This window comes from Haliotis rubra, unplaced genomic scaffold (genome assembly GCF_003918875.1).
Source record: "Haliotis rubra isolate DU_JTF1 unplaced genomic scaffold, ASM391887v1 Scf1161, whole genome shotgun sequence".
Classification (NCBI taxonomy): domain Eukaryota; kingdom Metazoa; phylum Mollusca; class Gastropoda; order Lepetellida; family Haliotidae; genus Haliotis; species Haliotis rubra.
Window position 1 is genome coordinate 126687 of NW_025765072.1, and position 18380 is coordinate 145066.

An 18380-nucleotide genomic window follows, 5' to 3' on the forward strand; every position below is an offset into this window, starting at 1 on the left:
CAAAGACTCTGTGACAAATCACAAAGACTCTGTCAGAAATCATAAAGTTTCTGTCGCCAAAAATTCACAAAGACTCCACTCTCACTGTAGCCAAGTTCCCTACAGGTGAACATACACACTGGTATGGAATTTAGGGGCAATCTTTAATGTATTTACCGTGATTCCCGTGAGTATACATTCATATTTGAATATTGTATGGTTTTTTTTTTCTTTTTTTTTGCCTTTTTTTTATTTTCGCCCGCCCGGCCGCCCATCTTGGAACAGTCAGGCGATGAGAAACACAGAATTAAATACGGACGCCCTAAGTGGACAACCCTAGCCCTGCACAGCACGGTGTCAGGGGAGTGGGGGAAGGGGGCATTTTCCCAGCCTGCCTGAAATATGAAACCCTGAATGAAACATTTCCCCACTCCAAGGCTTGTTTCTATAGAAACGCACCTCCTCTGCCACCTGACTGACACAGTGGGAAATTCAAACATAGATTTAAAAATGAGTAATTTATTTTCAAAATGTATGTTCTGTAGACTCTCTGCATCCATACTTTTTGCTGTGAGTCGTCACAACATACTTCTTTATACTATGACTTAACATCAGCCTGTATCGGTAAGTCAATTTTGTTATATTTCATGGAATGTATAGACAATCTCACCCGAGTGTCTTTTGATATCAAATATATCACCACGAGTTGATAAAGTAACAAACATCCGAGGCTTGCCGAGGATATTTTTACTTTTATCAACGAGTGTTGATATATTTGATATCAGTAGATACGAGGGTGAGATTCTACTTATCATCAAAAATCACTCTTCATTAGTTTTCAATGAAAAATGTACATCTCTGAACACAGTACTGCCATTAAACTTGCAGTGCAGTGATGTCATAGCATTGTGACGTCATCAAGTTCATGACGTAATAGCATTGTCAGGGCATTGTACAAAATCTACTGTCAAAGCGATATCTCCTAGGAGATATCGTCTGATCTCACACAAGCAATATCTCCTGTGGAACACAGTTTTAGATGATAATTAAGATTCTAAGATGCCTAGCTGTTAGAACAATCGAAAAAAATACATTATGAGACAATAAAGGTATAGTTTTTTGATGACGTAACAATTGAATGACGTTATCCCGTCACTGCGCCATTCTAGTGTGCCCCCTCGTAATCGAATTATTTTACATTACGTCACAATGTAAGTGACGTCACGATGCATGTCAGTTGTCATCGCCTCGTACGGCCTCCTACAGTAAACTACTCCGTTGCATCCCGTTTCTTGGTTTGCAGTTGCTTCACGCAGCTAACATCACTGGTGGAAACATTACGTTTATGTTTTACGACGGTTAAAATGTGTCAATTCGACTCACAAGTTTTCAGCGACACGGTAACGTTCGCAATGTTTACATTCCCACAATGCAATCGTGGAATGTCGCTTGACTACTCAACTTCCTCTGGATGTACTGATCTAAACTTACGCTGATAGTAGAAATGCAACGTTCATATTGCCCAATATGGTTTACGTTAATGACAGATGTAATTAAAATAATTCAGAGAAGATATTTAATCCGAACGTAAACCGTCATCAAACTGTTATCATTTGTTTTTTTCTGGTAACGTTCGTCTTAACGTAGGGGGCAGACACATCAATAGAACAGCGCACCAGTTAGCCCTGTGCGAGGATTCTTAATTTAGGTCACCGACAACCGTCATTTGTTTTCTGCCTTAAATTAATCGTAATTATCCTTAGAAAGTATTAAATTTAGCATCTTAGAAAAGATGTAAAGTTCGCCTCTACCCCAATGTGTTTTTAATACAGTATAGTTTTGCCCTGAACTATTATAATATCAAAGCACTCGGACTACCGTCCTCGTGCTTTAATTATAATAGTTCAGGGCAAAAACCATACCTTATTACAAAACACATTGGGGTAGCTGGACTACCGTCCTCGTGCGCTTTAATATAATAGTTCAGGGCAAAACTATACTTTATTACAAAACACATTGGGGTAGAGCGAACTTTATTTCTTAAATACAGTTCGCTCTACCACCATGTATAGTGTAATAAAACACTTTCGCCCTGAACTATTATGACGTTAAAGCACGGGCGGACGTCCTCGTGCGCAACTATAATAGTTCAGGGCGAACCATCAAACTAATTACAAAGAAGTGTGTTTTATTACACTATACATGGTGGTAGAAACGAACTGTATTTCTTTCTAAGATGCCAAATTTAATACGTTCTAAGGATAATTACGATTAATTTAAGGCAGAAAACCAAAGACGGTGTCGGTGACGGTGTCGGAATCCTCGCACAGGGCTAACTGACGCGCTGTTCTATTGATGCGTCTTCCCCTTACGTTAAGACGAACGTTATCAGAAAAACAAATGATAAACAGTTTGATGACGGTTTACGTTCGGATTAAATATCTTCTCTAAATTATTTTAATTACATCTGTGATTAACGTAAACCATGTGAACGTCGCATTTCTACTACCAACGTATGTTTAGATAGGTACATGTATCCAGACGAAGCTGAGTAGTCAAGCGACATTCCACGATTGCATTGTGGGAATGTAAACATTGCGAACGTTACCGTGTCGCTGAAAACTTGTGAGTCGAATTGAGACATTTTAAACGTCAGAAAACATAAACGTAATGTTTCCACCAGTGATGTTAGGTGAGTGAAGCAACTGCAAACCAAGAAACGGGATGCAACGCAGTAGTTTACTGTAGGAGGCTGTACGAGGCGATGACAACTGACATGCATCGTGACGTCGCTTACATTGTGACGTAATGTAAAATGGTTCGATTACGAGGGGGCACACTAGAATGGCGCAGTGACGGGATAACGTCATTCAATTGTTACGTCATCAAAAAAACTATACCTTAAATGTCTGATAATGTTGGGTTTTTTCGATTGTTCTAACCGCTAGACATCTTAGAAACTTGAATACTACATTGCTTTGCATCTGTGTATAGGTTTGAACCTCGGCCTTTAAAGGGGAAGTTTACACGAAAATTAACCTTTTCGTCTTGCGCATTTTCATAAAAAGTCTTAGTCAAGTAGTTTTATAGCCATATAGCCAAAATAACAGTACAGATATCAGAAGTAACCAATTTGTTTTTTGCGTTATATCGATTCAAATTTTCCACATGAACCGAGAGTTCTATGTCCACAATAAATACACCATGGCTTATGTCCCTTGGAAATGACGTCATTGGTGCCAAAGCTATAAACGAATGACGTTGTTAGACAAATTTCACGTGGTGCAAGTACAGGTGTGGTTCTTGTGTCTCGATGCCCAGTCTACTGTTTTAATCCAGCTGTTGCCTAGCTAAGATACATAGCGTTCACTGACATGAAAGTCTAAGCGTGACACGCCCCTGTGTACAAAAGAAAATAACAGACAGATATTAAGAATGTTTCGGACTACTTACATGACACATTTATAATGCACATACGTTACTTGAAACAACGAAAGTTTCCTTACAAATATCATGTGTACTTGTGTAGGTGAACACGCTATTTTGTGAAAGTCGCTTCCGATAGTGATATCATACGGGTGCAGGCTAAAACGGAACCACAGCAAAACGGCACCAGGCGAAAACGGCACCATTTGGACATAACGGAACCTCGACTTGGCGAAAACGGCTACAAATCTTTTAGTGCAATTCATGAAGACATTCGGCCAAATAAGCATCCGACCAAATATGGACGTGTGAACATGTGTTATGTTGACGGTTTGTTATCGTCTTTATTATAATCTTGTTATTTTAATGTAATGGGTGATTGAGTGAGTTATGATTTTACGCCGCTTTTAGCAATATTCCAGCTGTATCGCGTTATAATCTTGCTAATGTTGAAATGAAATAAAAACCATAAGTCAACGTCATACTGTGTTTTTTATATGTTGAATCTAATGTTATAATTAAACGAACTAAAACATAAAAGTCAACATCATACTGTGTTTTGTATATGGTGCCGTTTTAGCTCAGAAATCAGTAGCCGTTTTCGCCAATACGGTGCCGTTTTCGCCAAACGATTTTGGTGCCGTTCTGCTGTGGTTCCGTTTTAGCTATAACCCCATCATACGTACATTAACATGTGTGCTGTCTGCGCTCTGGTAGAATGAATCCAACGCAAACTGCTTGTCAGTGTCGTTATTTATTCCAGTCCTCAGATTGAAATTACACTGATTATTTATATAGTAAACAGCTGTAAACAAAACAAAAGCCTAAATTCCAATGGAGTTCCATAAATCCTATGTCCTATGTCGCATATCATAGATCCTATAAAACCCTATATCCTATTTCAAAGTAATTGTACCTTATAACATGAAGCAGATGGGATAATATACAAAATAAGACTTCAGTAATTGATACAGGTTGAAAGGTGAAATATATCCTAATTACAAACCTCCTTTTACAATAACATAAATTGACGAAATTCAAAATGTTCCTTTACATCAAATTTATCTCCATTGTAGCCTGGGTAAAACATACACACAAATTAACTACATGTATCTTTCCTGACAGATACACTTTACAGAGTGAATATCAACAAATTTATATTAAATGTACGCAAATTATAATGCAATTGAGCCTATATGTAGATAAAGCGTGTGACCAAAACCTGTGCCATTTTACCGATAGATGAAATCACTTTAATTTACCCTATAATTACCCTAATAGGTACATAAATGTACAATAACAATACTCTAGACATAAGAAATAAAGAGTACTTACACCTTAGTTGTCCTGTATGTTCCGCTGCAATCGGATGACCTATTATTTCCTAATTTTCCTTTTTACTGCCCATAAAAGCATGGCCGGAGCCGCTCGCTAGGCGCGATAACTTTAAACCTCTAACGTTAAATAAGACAGGTATAAAAAAAAATATGCCTTTGAAGACCATAATCAAAGGGAGATAATTCCATAAACCTAATGTGACAAATCCTGGTCAAAAGCAGGTAACCTACTGCTGTTACTGATGTAATGTAACAACATTGTTTTACATATTTGGTATTTTCATTGAGGTAAGGTTTATGGATGAAAATACACACGATCAATCTCTCCTGCTTTGCGTTGGATTCATTTTTTAAGATCTGTATCAGCGGTCATTTTCAGTGATTCTTACGAGCAGTTCGGTCAGGTTCTTCCTCAGCAAGGCAAGACTTGATCAATATACTCGACCTTTCCAATGAATTAAAAGGATGCCATCTCTATGTCATTGAGCCTTTTGTAGCTAAATCAAAATTATTCAGAATTAAGTGAGTGAGTTTAGTTTTACACCACACACAGCAATATTCCAGCTATATAGCACCGGTCTGTAAATAATCGAGTCTGGAACAGACAATCCAGTGATCAACAGCATGAGCATCGATCTGCGCAAATTGGGAACTGATGACGTATACATGTCAACCAAGTCAGCGAGTCTGACCACCCGATCCCGTTAGTCGCCTCTTCCGACAAGCATGGGTTACTCAAGATCAATATTCTAACCCGGATCCCTCAACATCAATAACACTTAAGATCACTACAGCAGTTTCATGTATGGCCAGTTTGTTTATTTGTGCGTTGTTCAATTTCTGTCATAGGTTTCATTGTTTGTTGTTTAACGGGACACTCAGCAATATTAAAGCTATATGACAGCGGTCTGTAAACAATAAAAAATCTGGACCAGCCAATCAAGTGATCAACAAAATAAACATCTTTCTATGCAGTTTGGGCCCCATGATATATGTCAACCAAGTCAGCGAGCCTGACCACCCGATCCCGTTAGTCACCTCTTACAAGCATGGGTTGCTGAAGACCAATTCTAACCCGGATCTTCACTGGTCTCAAGGAGTGTGACCACACATTCTCTAAAGCTACCTAATGATCAGCATGTGTGCAGGTGGCCAGCTCCTACCCAGACTCCTACAATAGAGAGCAGGGGTGGAAATACCTTTAAAATTGATAGTGTACTCCAGTACAGTGGCACATGTAAAGTCACTTGCCCTGATAATTTTTCCACTATACCGACCGTTTTCTTGCTGATTTTTTTAAATAAACAACATAATTAACTTTGGAAAGTCAACTGGACACCGGTACAGTGTGATATACAAATTTGCTTGCCCGACAGAAAAAAACACTGGACTCGGACGTCTGGCAATGGGTTATTTCCACCCCTGGAGAGGCCTCACACATTCCACACAGGGGACTCTTACATCCAGTAAACTAGGGCTGAGATGGGTAACCCGGATAACCAGGACGAGTGGGTAATGAGTTGGACCCAAGTACCCGTCTCAATACCTAAACCTGTTATGATTATGTGACTAATAGATTAAACAATGTAATGTGTTATTCTTTTACGGTTAAAAGGTTGTATTGTCTTTGAAGATTTGGACATAATTTACAGTTTTGAATAAAATACATGGTTAAGATATTGAAAAACTCAATAGGGTATAGTAGGGTAGGGTAATAGGGGTTGGGTTCCTGGGTAGAAAATGTGGACCCCGACCCAGCCCTACAGTAAACCCTGTACTGCTACCTCAAGAAGATAAACACAACAACTCAGAGATGAAAACATAACTGTTTTAGTTTTGTCATGAAAATCCCAAAGCTGAATCCAGAAATGATGCAAATTTTTCAGGTTTCCCAGAGGGCAGTGGTTTCAACTTGGTGAAGTCACAGGATTGTAGTTTCTCACACAATGAACTGAAAGTAGAGACAGGGTCATGCAGAGGTTCAAGCAAATGTAACATTAAAACATCTTAATAAATCTGTAATTTTGAGCTGCATATGTACAAATATGAGTGACATAATAAACAAATGAATGAACTGGTGATTTTGTCGAGAATACTAAACGATGCCGTCGTGAAAAACCTGCACTGGCTTCCTGTTAAATCAAGAATCAACTTAAATTGTGTTTTGCATACAAATACCTCAATGATCAAAGGTTACTCGTTAGATACCATACCATTCACTCGTTTTATAAATATGGTTATGTGGGAGTGCTTAGGAGTTCTGCTTATGATTCGGGAGGCTGCATTTTGGACATTTTGTAATTTTGAAAGCATCTTCTGAGAAATACCAACGAGACACAGTCATAAATATCCCCCGCAATGGCAAAACACACCTTATGAATATGTCTATTAATTATGATTATGTCAAATGTTTGGCGTGTATATATAGCAAAGTGGAAGGAGAGTACTGAAAGGTTTTTAAGTTCTGCTCCAGAAAGGAGCACTACCACGAAATTCAGTCGAAGTCAAACTTGTTGCCATGGAAATGCAAAAAATATTTTATTCAGAAATCCATAAGTACCAAAAGGCACCAGTACACCACCAGACCAATCTATGTGCCAAGTTTGGTAAAGAAATACTGAATGGTTTTAAAGTTCTGCTCTGGAAAAGACACATGTGTATGGACAAACGGACGGACTGAGCCCATTTTAATACCCCCTCAAACGCGTTGCAGGTGATAAAAAGGGAGAGGACAAAAATGAAAACAAAAATACTATTAGAGCTCCAGATAAGCAGGTATTTCCAATTTCAAGTGGGTAACCATACTTTTTGATACCAACCATATTTTTAAAATGCGGGTATCATTTCAAATAACAAGTTTAATAGACTCTGTGTGACTTGTTTTATCCCATAATAGAGATAAACAAAACCCTCCAGGTTAAAGATGAATAACTAATAATGCTAAGTTATAGCTCATAGCTAATATAGCTTTATCCACTTGTGCTGTAAGAAATAATATGCGCCTTAGTCTACATCCGTTTTGGTGTCAAAGAAGATACCAAGATCGCTATTAGATGATAAAACAGCCAAGTTTTCACTCTAACAGTTAGTTTTTTTAAAACTTTTGTTTGATTACCCGGTACAAGATTAACATTTACACGACTTACAGCACTGAGTTCATGATATAAATCTGCCATAGCTGGCACATTCACAGCAAACATTGACGAAGATTGTGACAAACCTTGTACACTTGCCAAACACTCGCCAATGCCGTCCGGTAGTTCCGCGCACCTAAGCACATCGATCAAGAAGGCAACTAACGTCTCTTATTTTTTGTGGTTTTATTGACGACTATAAGATTCTAAAGTTGCATTATGCCATACGGTTGACTTTACTGGCGTTCTGACGACATCGCTTGCTGTCTGGTAAATCTGCACAGCAACTGCGGCGCATATCATCCGGCAAAAGCGAAAACTTTTTGTCATTTATTACGTGAATCAGCGATGCTAATACATACTTTATTGACTGCAAAAGTTTATAAATGGTTCTGTGAATTTACTTCCGTGAGCATCGACATTTTGCCATGGAGGTGTCAGGTACTTGTATGAATATTCATCAGGTCACCATGAACTTGTCAGCGATATGTGCGTAGGCGTGGCAGGTATTTACATTGATGTTTTTCGTAATTCAGTCTCGTTTATAATTATTTTTCTCGTTTATAACATTTTAATTAACACGTTATGCTTATTTACTTACTTTAACATTAAAAGCCAGTCCCTAAGAGTAAATGTGGTAGCAGACGACGTTTACCTTCGATATGGAAGTACACTATTGCAGCTGTGCAAATTTACCGGACGCGCGGAACTACCGGACTCGCTTGTACAGTTGTCAGTTTGAGATTTGTCATGACACACACTACGAAATAACCTCATAAGACTGTCTCTTTGATACAAAATTAACCATGGATATCATCTTTTCTGCGTAGCAACCTTGTTTTCAAAACCTTGTTCCCATCATGTTGTTTCACTTCCACGCCGTGAATAGCTAATGTTCATTTAAGATATCACCAGCAATTGATTCTGATTGTGAAACCCAGCACTTGACTATTAATTCATCTGGCAGTCCTCTAATGAAGTTGTTTTCTGTTTGTTGTGTAAAAAAACTAGATATCTTACTTTGAGCCTGTGGAAGCTTTTGACCACGCTTGTTTGCCATTATCGATTTGTTTACAGGACATGTAGAAAGAAAACAGCTAATTGATTGGTTGCTATTTATAAATGGGCCAATCAGTGAAGGGTTAACAAACAATGACTGGTATTCTATCTGCGTTGCGCATCATAATTGCCTTTAGAGTTATTCAAGATTCGTTTAATTGAGAATATTTGGAGCTTGAAAAACATTTCAGTTTATTTCGATTGGCTTGAATTGATATGATATGCAACATGATTTTGATGTAATTGGTAAATACGCATTGTTATTTTGACATGGTGTAACGTAAATATCAAGTGTTTTTCCATACGCTGGCATTTATTTGTCTTGCGTATTTCAACCTATCTGTAGTGTATTATATGCAATACGCAGCTTATCTTGAGCTCTGTACTATATTGGTGTACGAATCATATCACAACCATATCATTTGGGTATGTATTGTATCACAGCCTTGCTGCATTGTAACACTTCTGTTCATACAAACATCCCACCTATTTCATACAGATAACGTACCTGCAGGTGCAGTAGTATAGGTGCCCATCCACGGCCAGCTGATGTGCTAGTTCAATCTGGTGGTTTCCCTGCAACTCTTCATTGATGACTACAAGCAGAGGCTTCCCGGCCCCTAGGACGTCCAGCACACTCCCCGCACCTGCCCATCAAACATATAATGTCAGCCCCAGAGACGTCCAGCAAACTCCCCGCTCCTGCCCATCAAACATATAATGTCAGCGTCCAGCACACTCCCTGCACCTGCCCATCAAACTTATAATGTCAGCGTCCAGGACGCTCCCCACACCTGCCTATCAAACATATAATGTCAGCGTCCAGCACACTAACCACATCTGCCCAACAAACATATAATGTCAGCGTCCAGCACGCTCCCCGCACTGCCCAGCAAACTTATAATGTCAGCGTCCAGGACACTCCCTGCACCTGCCCATCAAACATTTAATGTCAGCGTCCAGCACACTAACCACATCTGCCCATCAAACATATAATGTCAGCGTCAAACACGTCCAGGACGCTCCCCACACCTGCCCATCAAACATATAATGTCAGCGTCCAGCACACTCCCTGCACCTGCCCATCATATAATGTCAGCGCCCAGCACACTCCCCACACCTGCCCATCAAACATATAATGTCAGGCGCCCAGCACTAATGTCAGCGCCCAGGGCTCCCACACCTGCCTATCAAACATATAATGTCCCCAGCACCTGCCACATCAAACATATAATGTGCACGCCCAGCTTATAATGTCGGCGTCCAACTCCCCACATCGCCCAGCTAACCACATCTGCCCATCAAACATATAATGTCAGCGCCCAGCACGCTCCCACCTGCCCAGCAAACATATAATGTCAGCGCAGCACACTTCCCACCTGCCCATCACTCCCTGCACCTGCCCATCAAACATATAATGTCAGCGTCCACGCCCACCTGCACACTCCCCACACCTGCCCAGCAAACATATAATGTCAGCGTCCAGCACACTCCCTGCACCTGCCCATCAAACATACAATGTCAGCGTCCAGCACACTCCCCACACCTGCCCAGCAAACATATAATGTCAGCGTCCAGGACACTCCCTGCACCTGCCCATCAAACATATAATGTCAGCGTCCAGGACGCTCCCTGCACCTGCCCATCAAACATAAATAATGTCACCCTGGACCTGTGGAATAAACACATACCCTGGACCTGTAGAATAAACACACACCCTGGACCTGTAGAATAAACACACACCCTGGACCTGTAGAATAAACACACACCCAGGATCTGTAGAATAAACACACTAATCAGTAGACTAAACACACACCCTGGACCTGTAAAATAAACACACACATCAGTAGAATAAACACACACATCATAGTTTACTAAATGACCATTGAAACTCTCAATGAAAATGGTTGAAAATGAACTGTGCACCCCCATCCCCTTCTCAAAAAGCTGTATCCGCCCCTGACACTCATACCCTGTATTTGTTGAATAAATGTACCCTCTCATCTCTAAATGAGACACATATTTTGTGTTTACAGAATACAATCACCCTCTGTACCTGTAGAATAAAACACACACACACACGGTATCTATAGAATAAACACACACCAAACTCCTGTTGAAATATGTTTGTAAAATAAACACATCTTCTACACCAATCCAATTGGTAGGTTCCATACACACTTCCAGTTACCTTGAGTTAAAGAAAAGAATGGTGCTGTGTCATAAATATAACCCTCACCTGCATGACTGATGACAAGAGATGCTCCTTTAATGTCATCAGCAATGGAGTCTTTGTACTCAAAATGTTCAAGAGTAAAATCATCCACGTCACTGTCTTCAATATCAAAGTCTATTTTGCCAGTCTGCATTGTCAGCTTGTTGTAGCCGAGAGTCTTAAATACCTGAAAATAGATGAGTGAATGAGAGAGCAAGTTAGGTTCATGCTTCTCTGAAAAGTATTCCAGTTTCATTGCAGAGTGTCAGCTTGCTGTTGGAATAAATGAGTTGGGTTTTACTCCACTTTAAGCAATATTCCAGCAATATCAGGGTGGGAAACACCAGAAATGGGCTTCACACATTGTACTCTTGTGGGAAATTGAACCTTTAGCGTGACAGGCGAGCGCTTTAACCACTGGGCTACCTCACCACCTCGCTTGATGTTATAGGAAAGGGCAAGATGTACACAACTTTAATGCACTGACACTAGTGAGTGACAACCATAGAAACATAATAAGGATGAACTGGGATTCAAACCCACAATCATAGGTTTCTGCTGCATCCAAGGGACACAACTCTGTACAGCGAATCATGGCCCTCAGATGATTAAATGACTACTACTTGAATCTGAAAGATAATCAGGGAGAACTGGGGTTTAAACACACAATCTTAGCTTTCTGCTGCATCCAAGGGACATAACTCTAAAAAGTGACCCCTTTGAAAAGAGCAACCAGTGCCTGTCAGATGAATAAAAACTACAACTTGTATATGCTGATCAGGGACAGAGATATGGTTCATAGAGTGCCGCAGAATATCTAATAGAGGTTTGGGTGAGTGAGTGAGTTTAGTTTTATGCCATTTTAAGCAACAGTTCACACATTATACACATGTGCAGAATAGAACCCGGTTTTCAGCATGACAAGCAAACACCTTAAATACTAGGCTACCCCACTGCCCCTACAGGTTTAGGAATTATATGGAACTTAGAGTGAGAACTAGAGGTAGGATTCAATTCTTTTGAACTTACACAGCGATGTGCATGTACATGTGTCCGTTTGAATGTCCAAGTCAGAGTAATGTCGTAACACAACGAGGTGCCATGCAGCAGCTAAACATGGATACCTCACTCAGACACAATGTGACTCAGAGTCAAGCAATCCAATAATCACTCAGTCATATCTTAAAATGTAAAACTTCCTTGATGTATTCTATATTTAATCTATTATCAATGTTTCCTTTATACGAACCACTTCACACAATTGGTTCCGTTCCAAATTCACTTGAGCAGCTTTTAACAGCAAGTAACTTTTACACTGACAATTCAGTATGTTTAGCTCCCAATTAACACTATTAACCATAACAAAAATAGGCAGAGGCGCTCTGTTTTGGGGCTAGAGTATGAGGAGAGGTGAAATTTGATTTAACGTCGTGCTCGAGAATATTTCGCTCATATGACGACGTGCATGCGTGCATGTGTGTGTGTATGTGCGGCTGCTTGTACTAACCCAGACTTGAGCTGGTTTTATAGTGCTAGCCCACTGAGATACCATGACGCAGTGAAGCATGGATACCCCACTCAGACACATTATACTGACTCCGAGCCGACCAGTCCTTGTTGTACCCATTAATGCCGAGAGCCAGGCAGGGACCAACAAGTATTTTAACGTCTTTTGGTATGACGCGGTCGGGGATCGAATCCGCGACCTTCCGCTCTCCGGGCGGACGCTCTAACCACTACACCACGGAGGCGGTCGGCTAGAGTATGAGGGGTGGGGGGATGTATTGTATCCCAAATGTCCATCCACCCAATTGTGTAGAAACACCAGTTTGAACCTTTCGCCCTCATTTATGCCAATTCAGAGAAATTGTTATTCCCCAAGAAAAGCGAATCTATAAGAGTTTGGTTAGCTTGGTCAGTGCACTTTCCCAGTACATTCACACAAATTTTCCTTCTATAACTCCAAGGGACAAGAAATTTAGTTCGCTATATCCGTTGTTCGCTATTCACATTTGACCGCCATCTTGATTGTAGAGATGAGGACATTCACAGACATTACCTATATGTTGATAAATATGAAGTTTATTTTTATAATAAAATTGAAATAATACAACTACAACTTAAATAAATTTATTTTATTTTTAATGAAAATGCAAGGTTGTTGAATGGGTTAAACACGATATGTTTGTTTTGTTAATTAATTAATGACCATCAATCAATGTTGATTCACCACCAACAAGATTGATGTATACTGTACCGCTAAGTGGCTGAGCTGACACTGAGTGAGTTTCGCTAATCACGTCCTTAATTGGGTCTTGGGGGTAGTAAATCAGTTCGCTATAGCCGTTAATTCGCTACTCACGAAGTTCAATTATTCGCTGTATAATTTTAATGATATTATAAAGGACTGTTGGATGGGACTTTTAAATTTGTTCGCTATATCCGTTTATGCGCTTATATCCGTGTTCGCTATATCCATGTTCTACTGTATAATGTTTTCAACTCTAAATATCCTGGTTATACAATCTTGGGAGTTGTGTATTGCGGATAGTGTAGGATAGACGCCCTACAAAGCGTGAATCATTGTTTGGGAGTTTTCCGGCCTTGCTGCAGGCCTACCTTTTGCTGAAATAAATACAACCAAAGTGTTGGTGTTGTTAAGCCAGTTTTAATCTTTGCATGTCACTCTCTACCTACAGAGTCTCCGGCGTCACATTCTATGACATCACCCACACAACCAGTGTTAACAAACCTTAAATTCTGTTGATTCAAATATATGCCAATAGAGTATTAAAGGGGCACTGATGCAGAGCAATTTCCGTGGACTGGTTTTGATTTTTGTTATTGTTTTTTTCCTGATACCACCCGGATGATATCACATAATTTCGTGACAGGTAGTAATCTCTGCTGCGCCACCCGCAAGTGCAATTGGTGGTATAAGAGTGTATCCTTACAATGATCAACAAGGTTGAAATCAAGTTTCGCCTTCAAATTAATTGGAACATGTAGTCATCTTTTGTACCCATTAATATTTCCATCTTCAGTATCATGGCAACAAATGAAAACCATTTTGAAGTTTAACTTTATCTGCCAGTGGTAAAAAATGTTAGGACTGAAAGAAAACAAAGTCATTGTATGTTTTGTATTTTTGCCTTATAATCCTAGCATAATTAATTTAATATTATTATTATATTTTTATGCAATTTGGAACTTCATAATAAAGTACATGATCTGTTTTCTTAGTACTTATCTTAGTACTTAGTACTTAGTGAATCATATGTCAGACACACCCTAATTGTGACCTAGTGCATGTTGTCTGTCTCGCATCGAAGAACTTCACTGCAAAAAAAATGTAGTGGAATGATTTTGTTGAATGTATAAAAACAAAATACAACTATCAAAATTAGACTATAGCAATATCAGGCTATTACCTTGGGAAAATGGGGTAAATGGGAACCATTGTCGGGTAATCTGAGTGGTGTTACCACTAATTATACCTGTTATAAATTCATTAATTGACCATCTAGTGAATGATGAAAAATAAACAGGCATAGGTTTATACCACCAAACATGGGTTACAGCATGGGAGTATAGTAATTGCTGTATCACATGCAATTTTTATTCCCTAGAAACTGTGGGGTCAACACTGTTTCGAGGATATGAACTTCATTGTTACATAAAATATACATACATGTATAAGCATTTGCTGTGTACTAAAGTTTAAAACTGTACATACCTATTTACCTACATAAAATTTTAGATTTTTCTAGCAATGTCAATATGACATACATATTAAAAGAATCAAATATGTTTCATTATCCTAGGTAAAAAAATGACGTTGTTACATGATTACATATCGAGGTAAATACCACAGAAATATTATCAAATTGGATTAGTTGTCAGAACATCTGCAATCTGAAATTCTGCCAAGGTGGGCAGTTGCCCAGTCTGTCCGTCACGGTTGAGGGACCACCTGGCAGCTGGACATCGTGATGAAGATTGTTGGTGCTAAACAAGAATCGCTCTGGATCAGTGCCCCTTTAACAGAGGGTGTGCATGTGTGTGTGTGTGTGTGTGTGTGTGTGGGGGTTAAAGAGTGATTGGGTTTGTTACTGGGGGCTTGTGCATTGGGGTTTGTGTATCGGGGGTGTCTATTATCTTCTACAGTTTTGTTGATGTTGAACCGGGTTCTCCGGTCTCACTATGCTTTTCAAGACTTTGGTTTTACAGCACATAAATTAGGACAAGAAGGGTCGCATATGTTTCCATTCAAAGATGACTGTCACTTTGACACAGCTTGTCGAATATCAGCTGCAGACTTATATATAGTTAGTCAGTGGTAAGCCAGGTTAGTAACTGAGTCATGTTGGCAATTCAGTGTTACCACGAAACCCGATTTCCTCCGGAATTACACTTAAAACGGCAACTAAATAGCTGTGCCGGTACATCTGCCAACCCAGAACTTTCAATAAACTAGTGAATGTTTACGAGTTGGCAAACATAATGAATCAGGGATTGCACATCGACACACAATGCCTCGTTTAGGTATTATGAACTAGCATCAACCTTGCAAAGGTGCTTCGATGACGTCGTCTTTGTGAGTGTGTAAAAGGTCGTTGTTCCCACTGTAACGAACACTGTTTTCGACATGTTTGCCAACAGGAGCACACGCGGAGATACTATGAGAAATAAAACTCCTTCTGTTATACTTGCACGAAAGGTGAATTTGTAATAGAATATATCATTAGAATAGCTTAAAAACATATTTGTAGATATTAAACATATATCACCAATAAATAATGATTTTTTTATATGAGCCCAAAACAAACACAATGCAGTGAGTAGATTTCAATCTTTTTATTATAATAAGTTGTATATCATATGGAATTTTTGTGTAAATGCGGAACTGATGTTTTTATCTATGCAACTGAAATTATTGCTAGTATAACTACTGACCATTGATTTACAACGAATATAAATCACAAATCATTATCCATTAACCCTAAAATAGTTTGCTTGATAAAAGTGTTATTGAAAATTGACCAATGAGCATCGTTCGCTATATTCCATGCGTTGCAAAGATGGCTGTCAGTTTATCGAAAGAACAGAAGAAAACAACATAAAATATTTTGTCTGAAGTAAGTCTTATTTCCCATCTTTAATTGTAACTTGTGTCATCTGTGGGTAATGTTTGTGTTTGTGAACACTAATTAGCTATTTCTGCATGAGGCGAGTTGATAACATCGAGAAAATGGCAAGACTGAATACGGCGCACCCACCCAAATCACGTTCACGTAAACCAGAAAAATACTGCTCAGAACAATTTTAAAAATCATTCGGTAGTACACGAGTTGGATTGCAAATTGCGTTCAGAATGACACCAAAACGGCAGTGTTTTTAAGCTAATACTGAAAAGTTGTTCCGTTCTCTCTCGGATACAAACACACCCAATCTGAAAAGAAGGATTACCATCCCAAGCAGAAATACACTAAAACTAGTCACCATGGTAGCGTTAATATGTAAAAAGCAGATCTGTTCTGTGTCCAGATGTCCCTATGCTGACTTGGCGTGGAATGCATGAAGAATGACTTTGTATGGGAAAGTACATATTCACCCATGCCTCTCTGATGTTAGTTTTGGTTGTGTAAAATCTGTCCTCATCCCCAGTGTTATTCACTGAAAATAGGGTAGTCACATTTGGCATCACAGCTCCTTTGGGAAACCATGCAAAATTAACCCTCAACAAAATATGCAGGTCAGAAGAGGGGACTAAATGGATTGATTGAGTGACCATGCTTAGTGACTTCTTAATTGGAACTGAACAGCTGTGTTGTGGTTAAGTTTGTTTGTATAACTTGTCATTGACATCAACAAAGGGGCGGTGAGGTAGCTGAGTGGGTAAATTGTTTGCTTGTCATGTCGAAGGCCCGGGTTCTATTCCCCACATGGGTACAGTGTGTGAAGACCATTTCTGGTGTCTTCTGATGTGATGTTTCTAGAATGTTGCTAAAATTGACATAAAACCCAACTTACTCACTCACTGACATCAACAAATCAGTGTTTGTGATGTTTTCTTCTGAAAAAAGTGTTTTGACTGAGAATTTGACCAATTTAAGGTAAAGTGTGTTATCTGGGTTTTGATACAATGTCTGCATTATCTGACAATTGGACAGGTGTTATCCTATAGTAGTTTGCAATCTACTTTCAAGTTAAAGACCCAAAATCTCCCCTAGATTTTGAATTTTGCCATTCGCTTGCTCACTCATCCTTGTATGTTTCAGCATCTGCAGCCAGCAACGCACGAGATGGAGGACCGCCTCCTCTCACTCGGACCCGGAGCCAGCGAGACAAGTGGCATGTCCTGGCAGACACCCGTCGCACTACCCGTCGCTATTAAGGAGGTGCGTCAGTCTGTCATGATTAACAAATGGCGTGGTCCTGAAAGAGAGTTAGGCACTTTGACACCAGATTTTGCTGATGTGCTTCAGTCTGTGGTACTTGACACATGGCTAGGTCCCTAAAGATAGCTTGTCACTTAATGTCACCAGATGTTGCTGTTTGAATGGATGTTAACTGTTAAATATATATGTTGAGCAAACCTTGGTTCGTGTTTCTCTTCTTACTAAAACATGTTACATGTTTTGAAGGTTAAAAAAGAAATCAAAAGAAATAGTGGATGATTAATTTCTGTATGAGCCAAATATGTAATTAGTTGGAAGTCTTCAAGACCTTCGATTCAAGAGGAAGAACTAATTTCTTCCACTTTAATCCTTGCGATAGTGGTGATGTTGTCATTGTGACCAAGACATCTTAATGCCTCCTCAAGAACCTTGTGACCAAGATGATGCTTATGTTGTCGATGATAATGTGTGATGTGGTGTCACCATGACCCTGATGTCGCATGGTGTTGTCACCGTGACCCTGATGACACATGATGTTGTCACCATGACCCTGATGACACATGATGTTGTCAGCATGACCCTGATGACAGGTGATGTTGTCATCATGACCCTGATGTCGCATGATGTTGTCACCATGACCCTGGTGACATATGATTATGTCACCATGACCCTGATGACAGGTGATAATGTCGCCATGATCCCGATGACACGTTGTCACCATGACCCTGATGTCGCATGATGTTGTCACCATGACCCTGATGACACATGATGTTGTCATAATGACCCTGATGACACATGATGTTGTCACCATGACCCTGGTGACAAATGA

The 18380-nt window shown here is 39.6% G+C and overlaps 1 protein-coding gene across 1 annotated transcript; it reads right to left on the reverse strand.

Moving 5' to 3' along the window:
* Window positions 1–6556: 6556 nt before the first annotated feature.
* LOC124256395 (UDP-N-acetylglucosamine transferase subunit ALG13 homolog) lies at window positions 6557–15832 on the reverse strand. The gene is made up of 4 exons (XM_046690403.1): window positions 15717–15832; window positions 11175–11337; window positions 9444–9582; window positions 6557–6693 (listed from the first exon to the last, which is right to left on the reverse strand). Exons 1-4 carry the CDS (start codon window positions 15798–15800, stop codon window positions 6582–6584), a joined length of 498 nt encoding a protein of 165 aa, XP_046546359.1. The 5' UTR covers window positions 15801–15832; the 3' UTR covers window positions 6557–6581.
* Between the last annotated feature and the right edge of the window lie 2548 nt (window positions 15833–18380).

Coding starts and splice junctions, on each gene's coding strand:
- LOC124256395 (XM_046690403.1), bottom strand. CDS start 15,800: ATGTCGAAAACAGTGTTCGTTACAGTGGGAACAACGACCTTTTACACA. Junction 11,338..15,716: donor CATCGAAGCACCTTTGCAAG/GTTGATGCTAGT, acceptor ATCTATTTTCAG/GTATTTAAGACTCTCGGCTA. Junction 9,583..11,174: donor TCTTGTCATCAGTCATGCAG/GTGAGGGTTATA, acceptor TTTGATGGGCAG/GTGCGGGGAGTGTGCTGGAC.